Genomic DNA, 17,821 nt, shown 5'->3' on the forward strand with positions numbered 1-17,821 from the left:
CCAGCACCCAGACCCGACCCAGCACCCAGACCCAACCCAGCACCCAGACCCGACCCAGCACCCAGACCCGACCCAGCACCCAGACCCAACCCAGCACCCAGAACCGACCCAGCACCCAGACCCGATCCAGCACCCAGACCCGACCCAGCACCCAGACCCAACCCAGCACCCAGACCCAACCCAGCACCCAGACCCGACCCAGCACCCAGACCCGACCCAGCACCCAGACCCAACCCAGCATCCAGACCCGACCCAGCGCCCAGCACCCAGACCCAACCTAGCACCCAGACCCAACCCAGCACCCAGACCCAACCCAGCATCCATACCCGACCCAGCACCCAGACCCGACCCAGCACCCAGACCCAACCCAGCACCCAGACCCAACCCAGCACCCAGACCCGACCCAGCACCCAGACCCGATCCAGCACCCAGACCCGACCCAGCACCCAGACCCGACCCAGCACCCAGACCCAACCCAGCACCCAGACCCGACCCAGCACCCATACCCGACCCAGCGCCCGTGTTCACTTGACAAGCTTAATTTCTCCTGTGCCATATTTTCACACAGGCCCTCCAGGGCAGCCAGTGATTCAGGCGGGCGGGCGAGCGGTGAGGCTTGGTACTGGAGCGTTTAATGTGGAGTGCTAGCTAACAAAGAACATAGTGTTGTAGCTGCCTGGTTCTGGGAGAATGGAGGAGAGCAATGCAGAACACTCTGTATTTCTCTCCTTTCCATTCCTCTCCACAAACAGGGTGGAATGGAACACCACAACACTGCTACTGAAGCTAAGCATTCACTTCTATCTCTTCCTTCCACTGAAAGTGCACCGTACCCATACAGTACCATACAGTACCATACTGTACCCATAGAGTACCATACTGTACCATACAGTACCCATGCAGTACCATACAGAACCCATACAGTACCATACAGTACCATACCGTACCCATGCAGTATCATACTGTACCCATAGAGTACCATACTGTACCATACAGTACCCATGCAGTACCATGCAGTACCATACAGCACCCATACAGTACCATACAGTACCATACCGTACCCATGCAGTACCATACAGTACCCATACAGTACCATACCGTACCATACCCATACAGTACCATACCGTACCCATACAGTACCCATACGATACCATACGGTACCATACAGTAGCATACAGTACCATACAGTAGCATTCAGTAGCATACTATACCATACTATACCATACATTGAGTGGAAGTTGAAGCGTTTAGTGTTCACTAAAGGCAGTAGCAGTATCTAGATTGGGAGGTCTTAGAAGAAGGCTTTTTGTATCTCTCTTATTCACTAGCATTGTTTTACATATACTGAACACAAATATAAACGCAAAATGCAACAATTTCAACAATTATATTATAAGGAAATCAGCCAATTTAAATAAATAAAAAAAGGCCCTAATCTATGGATTTCACATGAATGGGTGGGGGCTCAGCCATGGGTGGGCCTGGGAGGGCATAGGACACACTTGGCAGTCAGGCCCAGACAGTCAGAAGGAGTTTTTCCCCACAAAAGGGCTTTATTACAGACAGAAATACTCCTCAGTTTCATCAGCTGTCCGGGTGGCTTGTCTCAGACAATCCTGCAGGTGAAGAAGCCAGATGTGGAGGTCCTGGGCTGGGTTGTGAGGCCAGTTGGATGTACTGCCAAATTCTCTAAAACGACGTTGGAGGCAACTTATGGTAGAGAAATTAACAAAAAATTATTTGGCAACAGCATACCAATTGCACGCTCCCTCAAAATTTGAGACATCTGTGGCATTTTGTTGTGACAAACTGCACATTTTAGAGTTGCTTTTTATTGTCCCCAGGACAAGGTGCACCTATGTAATGAGCATGCTGTTTAATCAGCTTCTTGATATGCCAAACCTATCAGGTGGATGGATTATTTTGGCAAAGGAGAAATGCTCACTAACAGGTATGTAAAACAAATTTGTGCACAACATTTGAGAGAAATTAGCTTTTTCGTGCATACGGAACATTTCTGGGATCTTTTATTTCAGCTCATGAAACATGGGACCAACACTTTACATGTTGCGTTTATATTTTTGTTCAGTGTATTTTCCCTTTGTGCAGCGTAAACTACAATGATGGCAGTTAAGGACACTGGGACTCAATGGCTTTAGCATATGGTTTTAACTGTCCCAGCAGGGAGGAAGAGGCGAGGAGGGGAAATGGTGATTTACACCAAGTGTATATAGACTTACATCATAGGATGAGGAAGATGTTCAGTGTTAAAGCTACAATATGTAACTTTTTGGCGACCCAGCCAAATACACATAGAAATATGAGTTAGATCTTTCATTCTCGTTGAACGCATGTCTGTTCTATGTGCTCTTTTTCTATGCTTCCCGTTCTTAAGTTTCGTTTCTGCATCTTTTACTTGTGGTTTTGTAACCAGCTTCAAACAGCTGAAAATACTACATTTTTGGTTATTTCACAGCGGTTTAGATGGTACAGTGATTCTCTACACAAAGACTGCTCGTTTTGTCACATAAAGTGAAATTAGGCAAACTATTAGAATTTTGGCAGCCAAGAAATGATTTCTGCATAGTGCATCTTTAATATGATCTATTAAATGCATACTTTTGTCACCTTCTCTCACATTAGCAGGTTGTCTCCGGTCGGTTTACGACTCCAGAGCTGTGTTTCAAAGTTTTGTGTCTCGCCGGCCGGTGCAATGTGTATTTTTGTTCAAATAAGAAGGTGTTTTCTCTTTCTGTAGAGGTTTGCCAGAATCTACACATACAACTGACCAGGGAGGAAAAAGCTACCCGTGTTTAGTCTACAAGTCTCTTGCTGTCACTTCATAGTCAGATGCCTGTTTCTGTTTTCACTTTGTCTCTGGCCCTTACTCACAGTTTCAAATTTGCCCTACTCTCAGGAGGGACTCGACCTTAAACAGCTTTTCTCAACTGAACAATTATAAGGATTTAAATGATAATAGTGATTAATGCAGAGTTGGATAAAACAAATATTTCATTAACATTTTCTTCTAAAATCATGTGTTGAAGACGTAATGATTCTAAATGAAAATGTAAATAAAATATATTTTATGAACACATTATTATAGTGTGGCTTCAACAATTTTTTTTTTTTTTAGATTTATAATTTACGCTTTACATTGAGTAGCATTAGCTTGGTGTGGCTGTCATTGTGTCGTGTTGTGTGTATGGTCTTTATACATTCTCTGCTCCTGCTCAGATCCTGCAGAGGCTGAGCCACCATACGGTACTACACCCTTCTCTTTCTCCTCTCCGTTCCTCTCTTTCTCCTCTCTGTTCCTCTCTTTCTCCTCTCCGTTCCTCTCTTTCTCCTCTCTGTTCCTCTCTTTCTCCTCTCCTTTCCTCTCTTTCTCCTCTCCGTTCCTCTCTTTCTCCTCTCTGTTCCTCTCTTTCTCCTCTCCGTTCCTCTCTTTCTCCTCTCTGTTCCTCTCTTTCTCCTCTCCGTTCCTCTCTTTCTCCTCTCTGTTCCTCTCTTTCTCCTCTCCGTTCCTCTCTTTCTCCTCTCTGTTCCTCTCTTTCTCCTCTCCTTTCCTCTCTTTCTCCTCTCCGTTCCTCTCTTTCTCCTCTCTGTTCCTCTCTTTCTCCTCTCCGTTCCTCTCTTTCTCCTCTCTGTTCCTCTCTTTCTCCTCTCCGTTCCTCTATATCTCCTCTCCGTTCCTCTCTTTCTCCTCTCTGTTCCTCTCTTTCTCCTCTCCTTTCCTCTCTTTCTCGTCTCCGTTCCTCTCTTTCTCCTCTCTGTTCCTCTCTTTCTCCTCTCCGTTCCTCTCTTTCTCCTCCGTTCCTCTCTTTCTCCTCTCTGTTCCTCTCTTTCTCCTCTCTGTTCCTCTCATTCTCCTCTCTGTTCCTCTTTCTCCTCTCCGCTCCTCTCTTTCTCCTCTCTTTCTCCTCTCCTCTCTTTCTCCACTCCTCTCTTTCTCCTCTCTGTTCCTCTCTTTCTCCTCTCCTTTCCTCTCTTTCTCTGCTCCTCTCTTTCTCTGCTCCTCTTTTTCTCCTCTCCTCTCTTTCTCCTATCCTCTCCCCTCCTCTTTCTCTGCTCCTCTCTTTCTCCTCTCCTCTCTCTCACCACTCTCTTTCTCCTTGTTCCCCTCTCTTTTCTTTCTCCTTTCACCTCTCCTCTCATCTCCTTTCCTTTGCTGTCCTCTCCTCTCCTTTGCTGTTCTCTCCTCTCTGACAACCTCCTGTGCTGTGAGTGTTACTGGGATGGCTGGCTTTCAGGTGGCACAACAGTGCCCCCTAATGTTACCTTGTCTCTGTCTGGACAGAGAGCTCAGCTCTGCTCAGAGAGAGGGATATGGTAAGAATAAGGAAGTCAGTAAGGTGCAGAGAACAGGCTGCTTCTCAACAAGGCAGGTTGAACACAAGTCAAGGAGTCACTGTGTTGGATGTGCATGAGTGATGTAGGGTACAGTAGCTGTATTGGGCCTGAGACTTGTGTTCATATACATAGGTTACAGTGGATCATTGGAAATATGTCTGTTAGCCACCTAGGTGGATCAAATTCAATATAACGAGTGTGTCTGTAAACATTACAATTTTTACTGATGTTTTTGAAGGATCCAATCCCTTCCTATATAGTGCCATGAGTGCAATGCAGTTTGTCACGTTCTCTAGGTGTCCCATGTATGGAAACTACCAATGTCTTCCACAGAGGTCATCCATCTTACCAGACTATTAATGTTTCTCCTTCCTCTTGTCTTCCAGGTATCTGAAGTAGGATCTGAGAAACTCTTCACCCCCACTACACCCGAAGGTAAGATGTTGGTTACTATATTCACACTACATTTGGATGGGCAAAACAAACCATTCTCCCCTGTGTAGTCCACCATCATCCCTGTAGGTGACACGTCAATGAATACCAAGACAGTTTATTACATAACATTTATGTTTTCTGATTCTGAATTGATTGAGGACAAACCAGAACAGCTATATTTGCATATTTTCTTGCCTGGATGTGGAACTGTATTGGGACACCCAACCAAAGGCCTACATATCTCCCCTTCCCACACCAATATTCAAGCTCATTAGAGTGGATTTACAGGCTCTTTGCCACATGCTTCCAATCCACAAATGGGAACGTTCCCCCAGGCTATACAAGACTTCTGACAGCAGGCTTGGCAGTAATGGCCGACAGGACAGAGGAGGGGGGAGGGCACTGAGCTTCTCAGTCAAGATAAACACAGGTCCTCTGGGAGGGAGTGGGCGAGGGGGAGGAGGGTAGGCGAGGGGAGTGCTGCACCTCTTCTCAGGCTGAATGGGGAGACATGTGAGGGGAAGGTGGGGGGTGAAGAACGGGATGGTAGGAGGCCAGAGAGGTCAGGGCAGTCCCCTGGCTGATGAAGGATAGCAGCATGTAGCTCATGTCATGTCCCCCCAGGGCAGGAACCAGACCCATTAACAGATGCAGCATGACAGCTATTTCTGTAAAATGGGGCAATTTTCTGGAGGAGAGAGAGAGGCCAGCTTGCCTTGGATAGAGTAGGACCCAGCCTGTGTTATGCCTGAACACAAACCGTACAGAAAGACTCAGAAGGACCACTCCAGACATTACAGTGATGAGCTCATCATTTTTATAACAACCAGGATACATTACGTGTCTAGGCCTATTTATTTACCCTAGAGTGTCTCCACTGTTGTCATTGAAGATTGTTGTTGTAAGCCTAGGTGTTGTTTCACACACACACACACACACACACACACACACACACACACTCACACATATATATACACATACACATATATACGTATATGTATACACATATACATGTATATGTATATGTATACACATATACATGTATATATATATTGTCGTGACGTTGTATTAGTTAATGTGATGACTGTTGCTCATCGAATGATTAAAGGTTTCTAATTGCGTGATTAACTCAATCAAGCAATTATTAACTCATTAACCTGGGGCACCATGGGAAAATGTGTTTTATTGAGTTTATATTTCCAAAATTAACTCAAAGAATATCAGATATCAGGTCTCCGCGGTTCTCTGGCGCAACTCTTTGGTTCTCCTCACGATATCAGTGTCCTTTTGGCTTAGGAGTGTGTTCCTTCGCCCTTGCTGTGGAAGGGCTCTTCTGAGGACAGGCAGCTCTGTAGCTCAGAGCTCACAGTGTAGGAATGAAACAGTGTAGATACCACGATTCGATGGGGAGTGGAGGCTAGGGGGTTCGACTCAAATTCACCCGCTTAGACACAGCTACTCATCCGTAGCTTGGGTAGAAAAATATTTATTTGTCTTGAAACTTGTGTTGCGTTTTGGGTTCGTTGACTTTTTAGACCTCGGCTGCAGCTTGGGTCACTTAGTCTTATCTGTAAATTCTTCACGCACAGGTTTTATACCCTCGTGTCAGAAGTGGGCGTAACTGCCTTTAGGGCAATTCTATGTGCGTACCAAGTTATTTACTCAAATCCAATTTTAGACAACTAACAACTAACACATTTCATCTTTACCAAAACATTCTCTTTGATTTGGACATTTTCCATACAACGTGCAATGTATAAACATCAAACATATACTAGGTAAACTGTTGACGTTACAATGTTTCCGTAATAACGTCATCTATTAACCTTTAATAACAAAACAAAAATGACATACATTTTCATATTCCATCTATCGTCATGACCACCATTGTGGCTGATGGAAACCATTGTTCCAAAGTCCCTTTATTTCATGTTTAATGTTCTGAGGCTGGTTCTCCATAGTAACAGGACAAAGGAATGTGTCTGTGGCCTGAGATTTACCAGGGCGTGAGGGGTCATAAAACGCTGACATCTTCAGACCCCTAGATCTCTCCTCCTCTGTTGGGGTTGAGAGATAATCTGTAGGGTTGTGGTCTCCTGTAACCTGACCTGATCAGGACAGTCATGACAATATATATACTGTGTATACACACACACACACACACACACACACACACACACACACACACACACACACACACACACACACACACACACACACACACATGTTGACTCTCTTCCCCATCCAAACGGGAAAGGGCCTAGCTGTGTCAGTGGGCAGCGAGTATTGGTGAAATCCTGCTAATGTGAGTCCCATCCCATGTCCCATGCACATCAGGCTGGCCCAGAGATTAGGACTGGACAATTACAGACAGATCCGAGCAATCCCATCAGAGCTTGTTTGTCACAGCTGGGATCAACACCAATGTGTGTGAGTGTGTGAGTGTGTGAGTGAGTGAGTGAGTGAGTGAGTGAGTGAGTGAGAGTGAGAGAGTGTGTGAGAGAGTCAGACACCAGCAACAAGAAGGGCACCGGATTAGGATGAAATAGAAAAGCCAGGGGGATGGTTCTGTCTGGATCATCCGATTAAGTGATGAGTGAGAAGTTATTATCATGCTAGTTGCTACCATTACACATTGTTGTTTTGTACTGTAACATATCCTAGTTTTAGGTCTTCTGTGTGTGTGGTTCATACGTGTGTGTGAGTGCGTATAAGTGTGTGTATGTGTTAGCCAGGCCTGTGTATAGAATGCAGAGCAGCCTGAGGACTGTTGTCTATTACCAGTCTATCTCTAGACCAATCTACACCCTCTCTCCACTCAGCCTCTGATCATTGGGACTGCACAGCTATTGGCTCCCAGAGATTGGATCCACTTACACACAGACACACACACACACACACACACAGACTTAGACATACACACACACACACACAGTTGGTATAGCACTGAAAGTGCTAATGAGCATGTCACGCCCTGACCTTAGAGAACCTTTTTGTGTCTCTATTTTGGTTTGGTCAGGGTGTGATTTGGGTGGGCATTCTATGTTCTTTATTTCTTTGTTTCTGTCCGAGTGTGGTTCACAATCAGAGGCAGCTGCTGTCTATCGTTGTCTCTGATTGGGGATCATACTTAGGCAGCCCTTTCCCCTCCTTCTGTGTGGGATCTTGTTCTTTGTTTGTGTGCAGGTAGTTTGCACAACGAAGCTGTTCGGTCGTTGTATTCTTTATTGTTTTGTCTTTTCTAAAGTTTCACTTTGTTAATAAATGATGTGGAACTCAAAGAACGCTGCGCCTTGGTCTCATCCTTCCCGACGACACTCGTTACAGAGCATGTTTACTTCTTCCCTTGTATTAGTCATTAGAGGAGAGGTATTATCACCAAATAGATGGAATGGTTTAGGACTATTAGAAGACTGGACAGTCCAACATAGTAATCAAATCAAATGTAATTTGCCACATACTCTGAACACAACAGGTGTAGTACTTTACTGTGAAATGCTTACTTACAAGCCCTTTCCCAACAATGCAGAATTAAAAAGTAAGAACAATTTGCAAAAGGGAAAAGGGAATTAGTAAAACAATAAAATAACAATAACAAGGCTATATACAAGGAGTACCGATACTGAGTCAATGTGCAGTGGTACGAGGTAGTTGAGGTAATTTAGGTAATATGTAAATGTAGGTAGGGGTCAAAGTGACTAGGCAGTCAGGATAGACGATAAACAGAGAAGCAGCAGCGTATGTGAAGAGTGTGAAAGTGTGTCGCTGTGGCGTCAGTGTGTGTGTGTGTGTGTGTGTGTGTGTGTGTGGAGGGGGTAGAGTCCATTAAGTGTGCATAGAGCCAGTGAAAGAGTGGGTCAATGCAAATAGTCCGGGTAGCCATTTCATTACCTGTTCAGCGCTCTTATAGTTTGGGGGTAGAAGCTGTTCAGACTTGACACTCCGGTACCACTTGCCATGCGGTATCAGAGAGAACAGTCTATGACTTGGGTGGCTGGTCTTTGAAAAAAAATTTGAGGACCTTCCTCTGACAGTGATGTACTGGGTCGTACGCACTACCCTCAGTAGCTCCCTATGGTTGGAGGCCAAGCAGTTGCCATATCAAGATGCTCTTCTTGACGCTACCCATCCCGGTACTGGGATAATTGTCATCAGCAACCACTGAATAGCATAGCGCCACAGTCAAATAATATTACTAAAAAATATTCATATTCATGAAATCACAAGTGCAATATTGCAAAACACAGCTTAGCTGTCACGCCCTGGTCATAGAGAGGCTTTTTATTCTCTATTTTGGTTAGGCCAGGGTGTGACTAGGTTGGGCATTCTATGTCCTTTTTTCTATGTTTTGTATTTCTTTGTCTTGGCCTGGTGTGGTTCTCAATCAGGGACAGCTGTCTATCGTTGTCTCTGATTGAGAACCATACTTAGGTACCCTTTTCCCCCACCTGTTTTGTGGGAAGTTAACTTTGTCTTTGTTCAGGGCACATAGCCCAAAGCTTCACGGTTTGGTTTATGTTCTTCATTTGTCGGCGTCATTTTGAATAAAGAATGTAGGCTTACCATGCTACACCTTGGTCCCGTCCTTCAGCCAGCCGTAACATTAGCCTTTTGTTAATCTACCTGTCGTCTCAGATTTTGAAATTATGCCTTACAGTGAAAGCAATCCAAGCGTTTGTGTAAGTTTATCGATAGCATAACATAACATTATGTACACTAAGCATTAAGTAGCTAGGTCACGAAAAGCAATCAGATGTTTTCACTCACGAGACTCCCAGTTACACAACAAATGTTCCTTTTGTTCCATAAAGATTATTTTTATACCCAAAATACCGATGTTTGTTTGTCGCGTTATGTTCAGAAATCCACAGGAAAGAGTGGTCACGACAACGCAGACGTATATTCCAAATAATATCCATAATGTCCACAAACATGTCAAACGTTTTTTATAATCAATCCGCAAGTTGTTTTTAAAATATATATTAGATAATATATCAACCGAGTGTGTAGCTTTTTCAATAACAGCGGGAGAAACAATGGGCGCTTTACTCAGTTGCGCAAAACTCACTCTGAAAGCCCCCACCTATCCACTTACGCAATGTGATCCTTCACGCTCATTTTTTCAAAATAAAAGCCTGAAACTATGTCTAAAGACTGTTGACACCTTAGGGAAGACATAGAAAAAGGAATCTGGTTGATATCCCTTTAAATGGAGGATAGGCATGCATAGGAACACAGAGGTTTCAAAATAAGAGGCACTTCCTGGTTGGATTTTCCTCAGACCTGCAATATCAGTTCTGTTATACTCACAGACAATATTTTTACAGTTTTGGAAACGTTAGAGTGTTTTCTATCCTAATCTGACCATTATATGCATATTCTAGTATCTGGGGCTGAGAAATAGGTAGTTTCAAATGGGTATGTTTTTTAGCCAAAAACGAAAATACTGCCCCCTACACGCAAAAGGTTAATGGTGCAGCTGTATACATTTTTGAGGATTTGAGGGCTCGTGCCAAATCTTTTCAGCCTCCTGAAGAAGAATATGTGTTGTTGTGCCGTCTTCACGTTGGTGTGTTTGGACCATGATAGACCATTAGTGATGTGGAGACAGAGGAACTCAACCCGCTCCACTACAGCCCCACTGATGTGAATGGGGGCGTGCTCGTCCCTCCATTTCCTGTAGTCCACAATCAGCTCATTTGTTTCGCTGACGTTGAGGGAGAGGTTGTTGTCCTGGCACCACACTGCCAGGTCCTCTGACCTCCTCCGTATAGGCTGTCTCATCGTCGTTGGTGATCAGGCCTAACAGCATTGTATTGGTCCTGGGAGTTGTTCAGTCCCAGTGTCCTTAGCTTAATGTTGAGCTTGCAGGGCACTATGGTGTTGAGCGCTGAGTTGTAGTCAATGAACAGCATTCTCACGTAGGTGTTGCTTTTGTCCAGATGGTAAAGGGCAATGTGGAGTGCAATAGAGATGACATCATCTGTGGATCTGTTTGGAGTGGGTCCAGGGTGTCTGGGATGAGGGTGTTGATGTGAGCCATGACCAGCTTTTCAAAGCACTTCATGGCTACAGATGTGAGTGCTATGGTGCAATAATCATTTAGACAGTTTACCTTAGCGTTTTTGGGACAATGGTGGTCTGCATGAAACATGTAGGTATTACAGACGGGGTCAGGGAGAGTTTGAAAATGCCCGTGTAGACACTTGCCAGCTGGTCAGTGCATGCTCCGAGTATGTGTCCTGGTAATCCTTCTGGCTATGCAGCCTTGTGAATGTTAACCTGTTTAAAGGTCTTACATTGGCTACGGAGAGCGTGATCACACAGTCGTCAAGAACTGCTGGTGGTCTTATGCATGGTTCGGCATTGCTTGCCCGTCACACAGGTTGGTGGCACCTTAATTGGGGAGGACGGCTCCTGGTAATGGTTGGAGCTGAATGAGTGGAATGGTATCAAATACATCAAACATATAGTTTCCATGTGTTAGATTCCATTCGCTCCGTTCCAGCCATTATAATGAGCCGTCCTCTGATCAGCAGCCTCCACTGTATACAGGACGGATGTTACCTAACTATCAGAGTTGTTTCTCTTTAGCTTCGTTGTGAACTTCCTGAGAATTATTGATTTCCTGTAGGTTGGTGTGTTCAAGGAGAAACTGTGTGAAGTCTTAGTCTTCTGCGGAGCTTTGGGACGTTTCATTTTTTGAAAGAGATCTGGTTGCAGTTCAGAGTTGACTTTTTTCAGTTCTTGGAAGGCGAATAAAAAGCTAAATGTAGCAGCTGAGCACGTATGGGTCCTGCCACCAAGAGAGGATAAACATACTTTGTGGGTTCTTATGAAACTCAAACAGAGCTCTTTTTGAAAAGGAGTGACTTACCACCTACCTACCAGAGACTGGAAACACGAGACCCTAGTGAGAGGAAATGTCTGAGAGGATAGCACTCCCACTCTCTCACTCTCACTTTCTCTCTCACTCTCTCACTTTCTCTCACTCGCTCTCTCTGTGCCTGGGAGTCAATTTTCGCTCTGTTGTGTCTCCCGGGGTTTTCCGGTGAGTGTCTCGACTAACCTATTTTGGTCCTTGAGGCAAACCTGGGGCATCTTAAGATAGGTGGGGGGAGAAAGACTGGTGAAAACCCATTTCTGAAGTGGATTTGTGCCCTTGTAATCCTGATTAATTTTGACCTGTTGTGCTCATTTTAAACAACACATTACAGTAAGCGTGAACACAGCGAGCTCCAGGCGAAACCAGAAGCTTAGCGGCTTTGGGAGGCTTATGAACAGCAGATGGCATTTTAAGCTGGACTTAATAAATTGTTTCCATTAAACTTACCGGACCACACATACTGGATTAGGCGAGCAGAACAAAGGAAGGAGGAGTGTGAGCAGAAGGAAAAAACACAATTGCCACCACCACACACGATTGACTCACCTTTTAACTCTCATTGTGGCCACGGTCAAAGGTGGGACAAGTCTTAGGCTACTACTGCTAGAGTCACAGAGGTGGACACCACTGTAATTGGATGTAGGGATGAACTCATCAAGGATTTCAGAGAGTATTTTGCTTAATTGATGCGAGGGTAAACAAATAAACAAATGGATAAACCCTTTAGCTTCTCCTGTGGAGGATTTAGCCACGTTTATCCTTACCTGTTAATATATAAACACCATATAACACAAACAATGTGGAATTCAGAATAGCTCTCAGTATCTTTTGTATTTTTCATATCCTGAATTCTCAGTACCATTGTTGAGAATCCATTCCTTGCAGGGCTGAAGGATGAATACACCCCCCCCCCCCCCCCTCCTCCTAAGAGCTCATGGTAGCTCTCTAAGCTCTCATTATGTGCTACACGGCCTAGGGTCCCCGCGTCGAATCGCTAATCAAGCGGCCTGTCTGCACTGCAGCTCTGCCTGACTCAATAGGTGCCGAGTGCCCTTTGTTCCTGAAGGCTGCTGTTTGCTGCATGTCAATAGCAGGGCTATGGCTTCAGCTCTGCTGGCTGGGTATACTCCACACACACAGCCTTCAGGATTATAGGATGGAGTCAGTTATAACTCCTGCGTACACAAAGGAAAATATAGAGAGGGGAGAGGAGAAGAGGTGGTGTGGGTCAGGGGCAGGGGGAACCAGCAGATGAGAGTGTGTAATGAACCAGGCGGCTCTCCACTGGCCAGGTCATTGTGATGTATAGCTAACCTCAGCGCAGTGGCGGCACAGTGTGGGTTTTCACCATTAAATAATGAATAGAGGTTGACCCTTTGACCAGCTAATCAGCTTTGCAGGATGTTGAGTCTGAGTGGAGGAGTGGAGCGGGTGGGGAGGGAAAGAGAGAGAGTGACGGACTGGGTTGGGCAGAGCTGGGCTAGGGGGGCAGTGCTGAGCTAGCTGGAGGGGCTCAGCTTGGCTGGGGGCTGACAGGACGTGTAGTAGCGAGAACACAGGGAGGGCTGCAGGGGCTTTCTGTAGCCTACACAGGCAGATTAGAGGGCTGTATAAGAAGCAACCGTCACTGGGGAGGATTCTAAGCCTGGTAAACCTTACTGCGGTACCTACTCAGATTGGTTTGGCGAAGCGCAGCTCACTGGAAATGCTTTCTCTATCAGGGCCTGATGGCCTGTATTGACAGAGCACTTATGTCTGGGCGTTATGCACACAGGCCACAGACAGACACTAATGTATGTGTGCTGTGTCATGGGGAGCTGGGTCACTCCAGAAGATCCATCCTGCTGCTGGATGTTCCGCCCATAGAATAGAATGATTATATTTCTATGGTTCCACCATTACTGTTATCCCCACACTACCACCTCTGTGGTTATTGTCAAGCCTGCGCTAAAGCGAATTTGTTTTCCTGATTCAATTTACATTTTTAACAGGAGTAAATCCTTTCAGAATACCCAAGCCCTTAATATGTTTCTCCCTCCCTGTGCTGTCTGTCGTGTTCTCAACGCCAGCCGGGGGAAAACAGTGGGGAAACCAAACAGTGGGGAAACCAAACAGTGGGAAAACCAAACAGTGGGGAAACAAACAGTGGGAAAACCAAACAGTGGGGAAAACCAAACAGTGGGAAAACCAAACAGTGGGGAAAACCAAACAGTGGGGAAACAAACAGTGGGAAAACCAAACAGTGGGGAAAACCAAACAGTGGGAAAACCAAACAGTGGGAAAACCAAACAGTGGGGAAAACCAAACAGTGGGAAAACCAAACAGTGGGAAAACCAAACAGTGGGGAAAACCAAACAGTGGGAAAACCAAACAGTGGGGAAAACCAAACAGTGGGAAAACCAAACAGTGGGAAAACCAAACAGTGGGGAAAACCAAACAGTGGGAAAACCAAACAGTGGGAAAACCAAACAGTGGGAAAACCAAACAGTGGGAAAACCAAACAGTGGGAAAACCAAACAGTGGGGAAAACCAAACAGTGGGGAAACCAAACAGTGGGAAAACCAAACAGTGGGGAAAACCAAACAGTGGGGAAAACCAAACAGTGGGGAAAACCAAACAGTGGGGAAACCAAACAGTGGGAAAACCAAACAGTGGGGAAAACCAAACAGTGGGGAAAACCAAACAGTGGGGAAACCAAACAGTGGGGAAACCAAACAGTGGGAAAACCAAACAGTGGGAAAACCAAACAGTGGGAAAACCAAACAGTGGGGAAACCAAACAGTGGGGAAACCAAACAGTGGGGAAACCAAACAGTGGGGAAACCAAACAGTGGGGAAACCAAACAGTGGGAAAACCAAACAGTGGGGAAAACCAAACAGTGGGAAAACCAAACAGTGGGGAAAACCAAACAGTGGGAAAACCAAACAGTGGGAAAAACAGTGGGGAAACCAAACAGTGGGGAAACCAAACAGTGGGAAAACCAAACAGTGGGGAAAACCAAACAGTGGGGAAAACAGTGGGGAATCCAAACAGTGGGGAAAACAAACAGTGGGAAAACCAAACAGTGGGGAAACCAAACAGTGGGAAAACCAAACAGTGGGGAAAACAGTGGGGAAACCAAACAGTGGGGAAAACCAAACAGTGGGGAAACAAACAGTGGGAAAACCAAACAGTGGGAAAACCAAACAGTGGGAAAACAAACAGTGGGAAAACAGTGGGGAAACAAACAGTGGGAAAACCAAACAGTGGGAAAACCAAACAGTGGGAAAACCAAACAGTGGGAAAACAAACAGTGGGAAAACCAAACAGTGGGAAAACCAAACAGTGGGAAAACAAACAGTGGGAAAACCAAACAGTGGGAAAACCAAACAGTGGGAAAACCAAACAGTGGGAAAACCAAACAGTGGGAAAACCAAACAGTGGGAAAACCAAACAGTGGGAAAAACCAAACAGTGGGAAAACCAAACAGTGGGAAAACCAAACAGTGGGAAAACCAAACAGTGGGGAAAACAAACAGTGGGAAAACCAAACAGTGGGGAAACCAAACAGTGGGAAAACCAAACAGTGGGGAAAACAGTGGGGAAACCAAACAGTGGGGAAAACCAAACAGTGGGGAAACAAACAGTGGGAAAACCAAACAGTGGGAAAACCAAACAGTGGGAAAACCAAACAGTGGGAAAACAAACAGTGGGAAAACCAAACAGTGGGAAAACCAAACAGTGGGAAACCAAACAGTGGGAAAACCAAACAGTGGGAAAACCAAACAGTGGGGAAAACAAACAGTGGGAAAACCAAACAGTGGGGAAACCAAACAGTGGGAAAACCAAACAGTGGGGAAAACAGTGGGGAAACCAAACAGTGGGGAAAACCAAACAGTGGGGAAACAAACAGTGGGAAAACCAAACAGTGGGAAAACCAAACAGTGGGAAAACCAAACAGTGGGAAAACAAACAGTGGGAAAACCAAACAGTGGGAAAACCAAACAGTGGGAAAACAAACAGTGGGAAAACCAAACAGTGGGAAAACCAAACAGTGGGAAAACCAAACAGTGGGAAAACCAAACAGTGGGAAAACCAAACAGTGGGAAAACCAAACAGTGGGAAAAACCAAACAGTGGGAAAACCAAACAGTGGGAAAACCAAACAGTGGGAAAACCAAACAGTGGGAAAACCAAACAGTGGGGAAAACAAACAGTGGGAAAACCAAACAGTGGGAAAACCAAACAGTGGGAAAACCAAACAGTGGGAAAACAGTGGGAAAACCAAACAGTGGGAAAACCAAACAGTGGGAAAACCAAACAGTGGGGAAAACCAAACAGTGGGAAAACCAAACAGTGGGAAAACCAAACAGTGGGAAAACAAACAGTGGGAAAACCAAACAGTGGGAAAACCAAACAGTGGGAAAACCAAACAGTGGGAAAACCAAACAGTGGGAAAACCAAACAGTGGGAAAACCAAAGCGTGTTTGAGTTTGTTTCTTTATTAATCCTCTCAGTTATTATTGTTCATGATCATAGGAGAGCTGATGAGCTGCGTGATGTTTTTGGAGAAAGCGTGTGTTATTGATGCTCCTTTTATTGATAGTACTAATGGTGTTTGTGCAGTAGTCCCTGTCAGAGAGATGAAAATAAATAGAGGGAGCGCTGCGGAGATAAGACGCGTGTTTAATTATTAATTGAGCCATTACTGAGAGAGATTGCCTTTTTTTGATTTAAGGCAGGAAGCTGGCTTCAGGGAGAGAAAAAGCTATTACAGAATTCCCAGCCTGCAATGCAGCTGTCCATCGCTCTGCCAATGCACTAGTGGAAACACACACCCTGTTAAACGGCCTTATTCCATAAATTCTTCTTCTTCAATATTTATAGCATTTAACATTACAATGACATTGTCATGTTCTATTTATAGAGAGCGGTAGGGAGGTCGGCGTGCCGACGGAACTAAGCCACAGCACCTTCCTGGTCGCTCCTCTGCTCTGGAAATCAAGGGATTTGTTAGGTTTATATTACAGTTCAGGAAATGCTGTCAGACCACATCATACTACATTGGTCCTGTGTTTTTCTTCTTCTTCAAAATATGCTCTCTTTTTTTCAAAGTCAATTTTCTAAGACAGAAACGCAAATTGATTCAGTCAATTCAGTCTTTTCTAGAAGGGCAATTAGTTCCCTTGTATTGTCAATGCTGATATGTCACACAATCCCTGAGTGGTTTGCTAGTTGCCCCTTTCATAGGGACTATTAGTTCATTAGACAACTGCTTCCTCTGTGCAAGACCTCGCTCTTCATGAAATATTAACTTAGCTCCAATGTAGAATTACACTGTGTTGAGTGGGGACTTGACGTCTGAACATTGGCCCAGACCAGATATTTTAGCAATTTCACCTGGAGCGTGTTCAGTAGGCATGAAACGGATAACAATGGTCCGAAACAGAGTGAAACCAGGAGGCTCTATCTTCACTTGTCCAATACGAAATGCTTGTTTTTGTTTTCCCTTGCAAAAAGTTTATCAATACAATACAACTCTAGACAAGAGCTACGTTTTAAAATGTTTTGTTACCTTGTGCCCTAACGATCACAACCCAGTTATAGTAGCATCCTTTGAAGTCATGCCAGTGCAGTGCCAGTCTTCCTGTCCTTAAAGGGCACTGCCAGGCTTTCAGGAAACCCAACACCTGTCCATCATCCTTATCACCGGCTGTCGTCCATGTCAGTGCCAGTGGGTGGTGCAGGGCTGTTGTGACAGAGAGTGGGATTGTAGTTGAAGGCTTTGTGATTAGGCCTCTCTCTGTGCAGCTGTCTCAGTGGTTCATTGACTGAGTATGGATCCAGCTATAGTGCTGCTGGAGAGACGGCACTAAACAGCTAAGGGAACAATAAGGGAGCAAACATCTAATGGAGCAATTACTAAGAAGTCCCTTGTGACCGTCACAGCTCTTTTCTGGGAGGTGGTTTATGAGGGCTGTGTCTGATCATGCTGCTGCATAGCATAATGTTCAATATTATTTTATTCATTTATCATCTCAGCTGTGCTTCCTATTTCAATACAGAGTGATAGGATAGTGAATATGAGGTTTACTACATTGAATCCTCATACTCTTTATCTAGTCTCTGAAGCATAAAAACTGTTTAGTGCCTAACCACCGAGCAGCCTG

The 17,821-nt window shown here is 44.9% G+C and overlaps 1 protein-coding gene across 23 annotated transcripts in view; it reads left to right on the forward strand.

The window, feature by feature from the left end:
- The window catches only part of fbrsl1 (fibrosin-like 1), a 447,606-nt gene that overhangs the window by 389,199 nt on the left and 40,586 nt on the right, over nt 1-17,821 (forward strand). For all 23 annotated transcript variants that reach the window (XM_090190951.1, XM_090190956.1, XM_021621864.3 and 20 more), the window contains one exon: nt 4,740-4,788. In XM_090190951.1, the coding sequence (XP_090047077.1) occupies nt 4,740-4,788 (49 nt within the window). The remainder of the gene's footprint in view (nt 1-4,739; nt 4,789-17,821) is intronic.

The sequence above is a fragment of the Oncorhynchus mykiss genome, chromosome 11, assembly GCF_057628025.1.
Source record: "Oncorhynchus mykiss isolate SJ-2025 chromosome 11, ASM5762802v1, whole genome shotgun sequence".
Taxonomy (NCBI): Eukaryota; Metazoa; Chordata; class Actinopteri; order Salmoniformes; family Salmonidae; genus Oncorhynchus; species Oncorhynchus mykiss.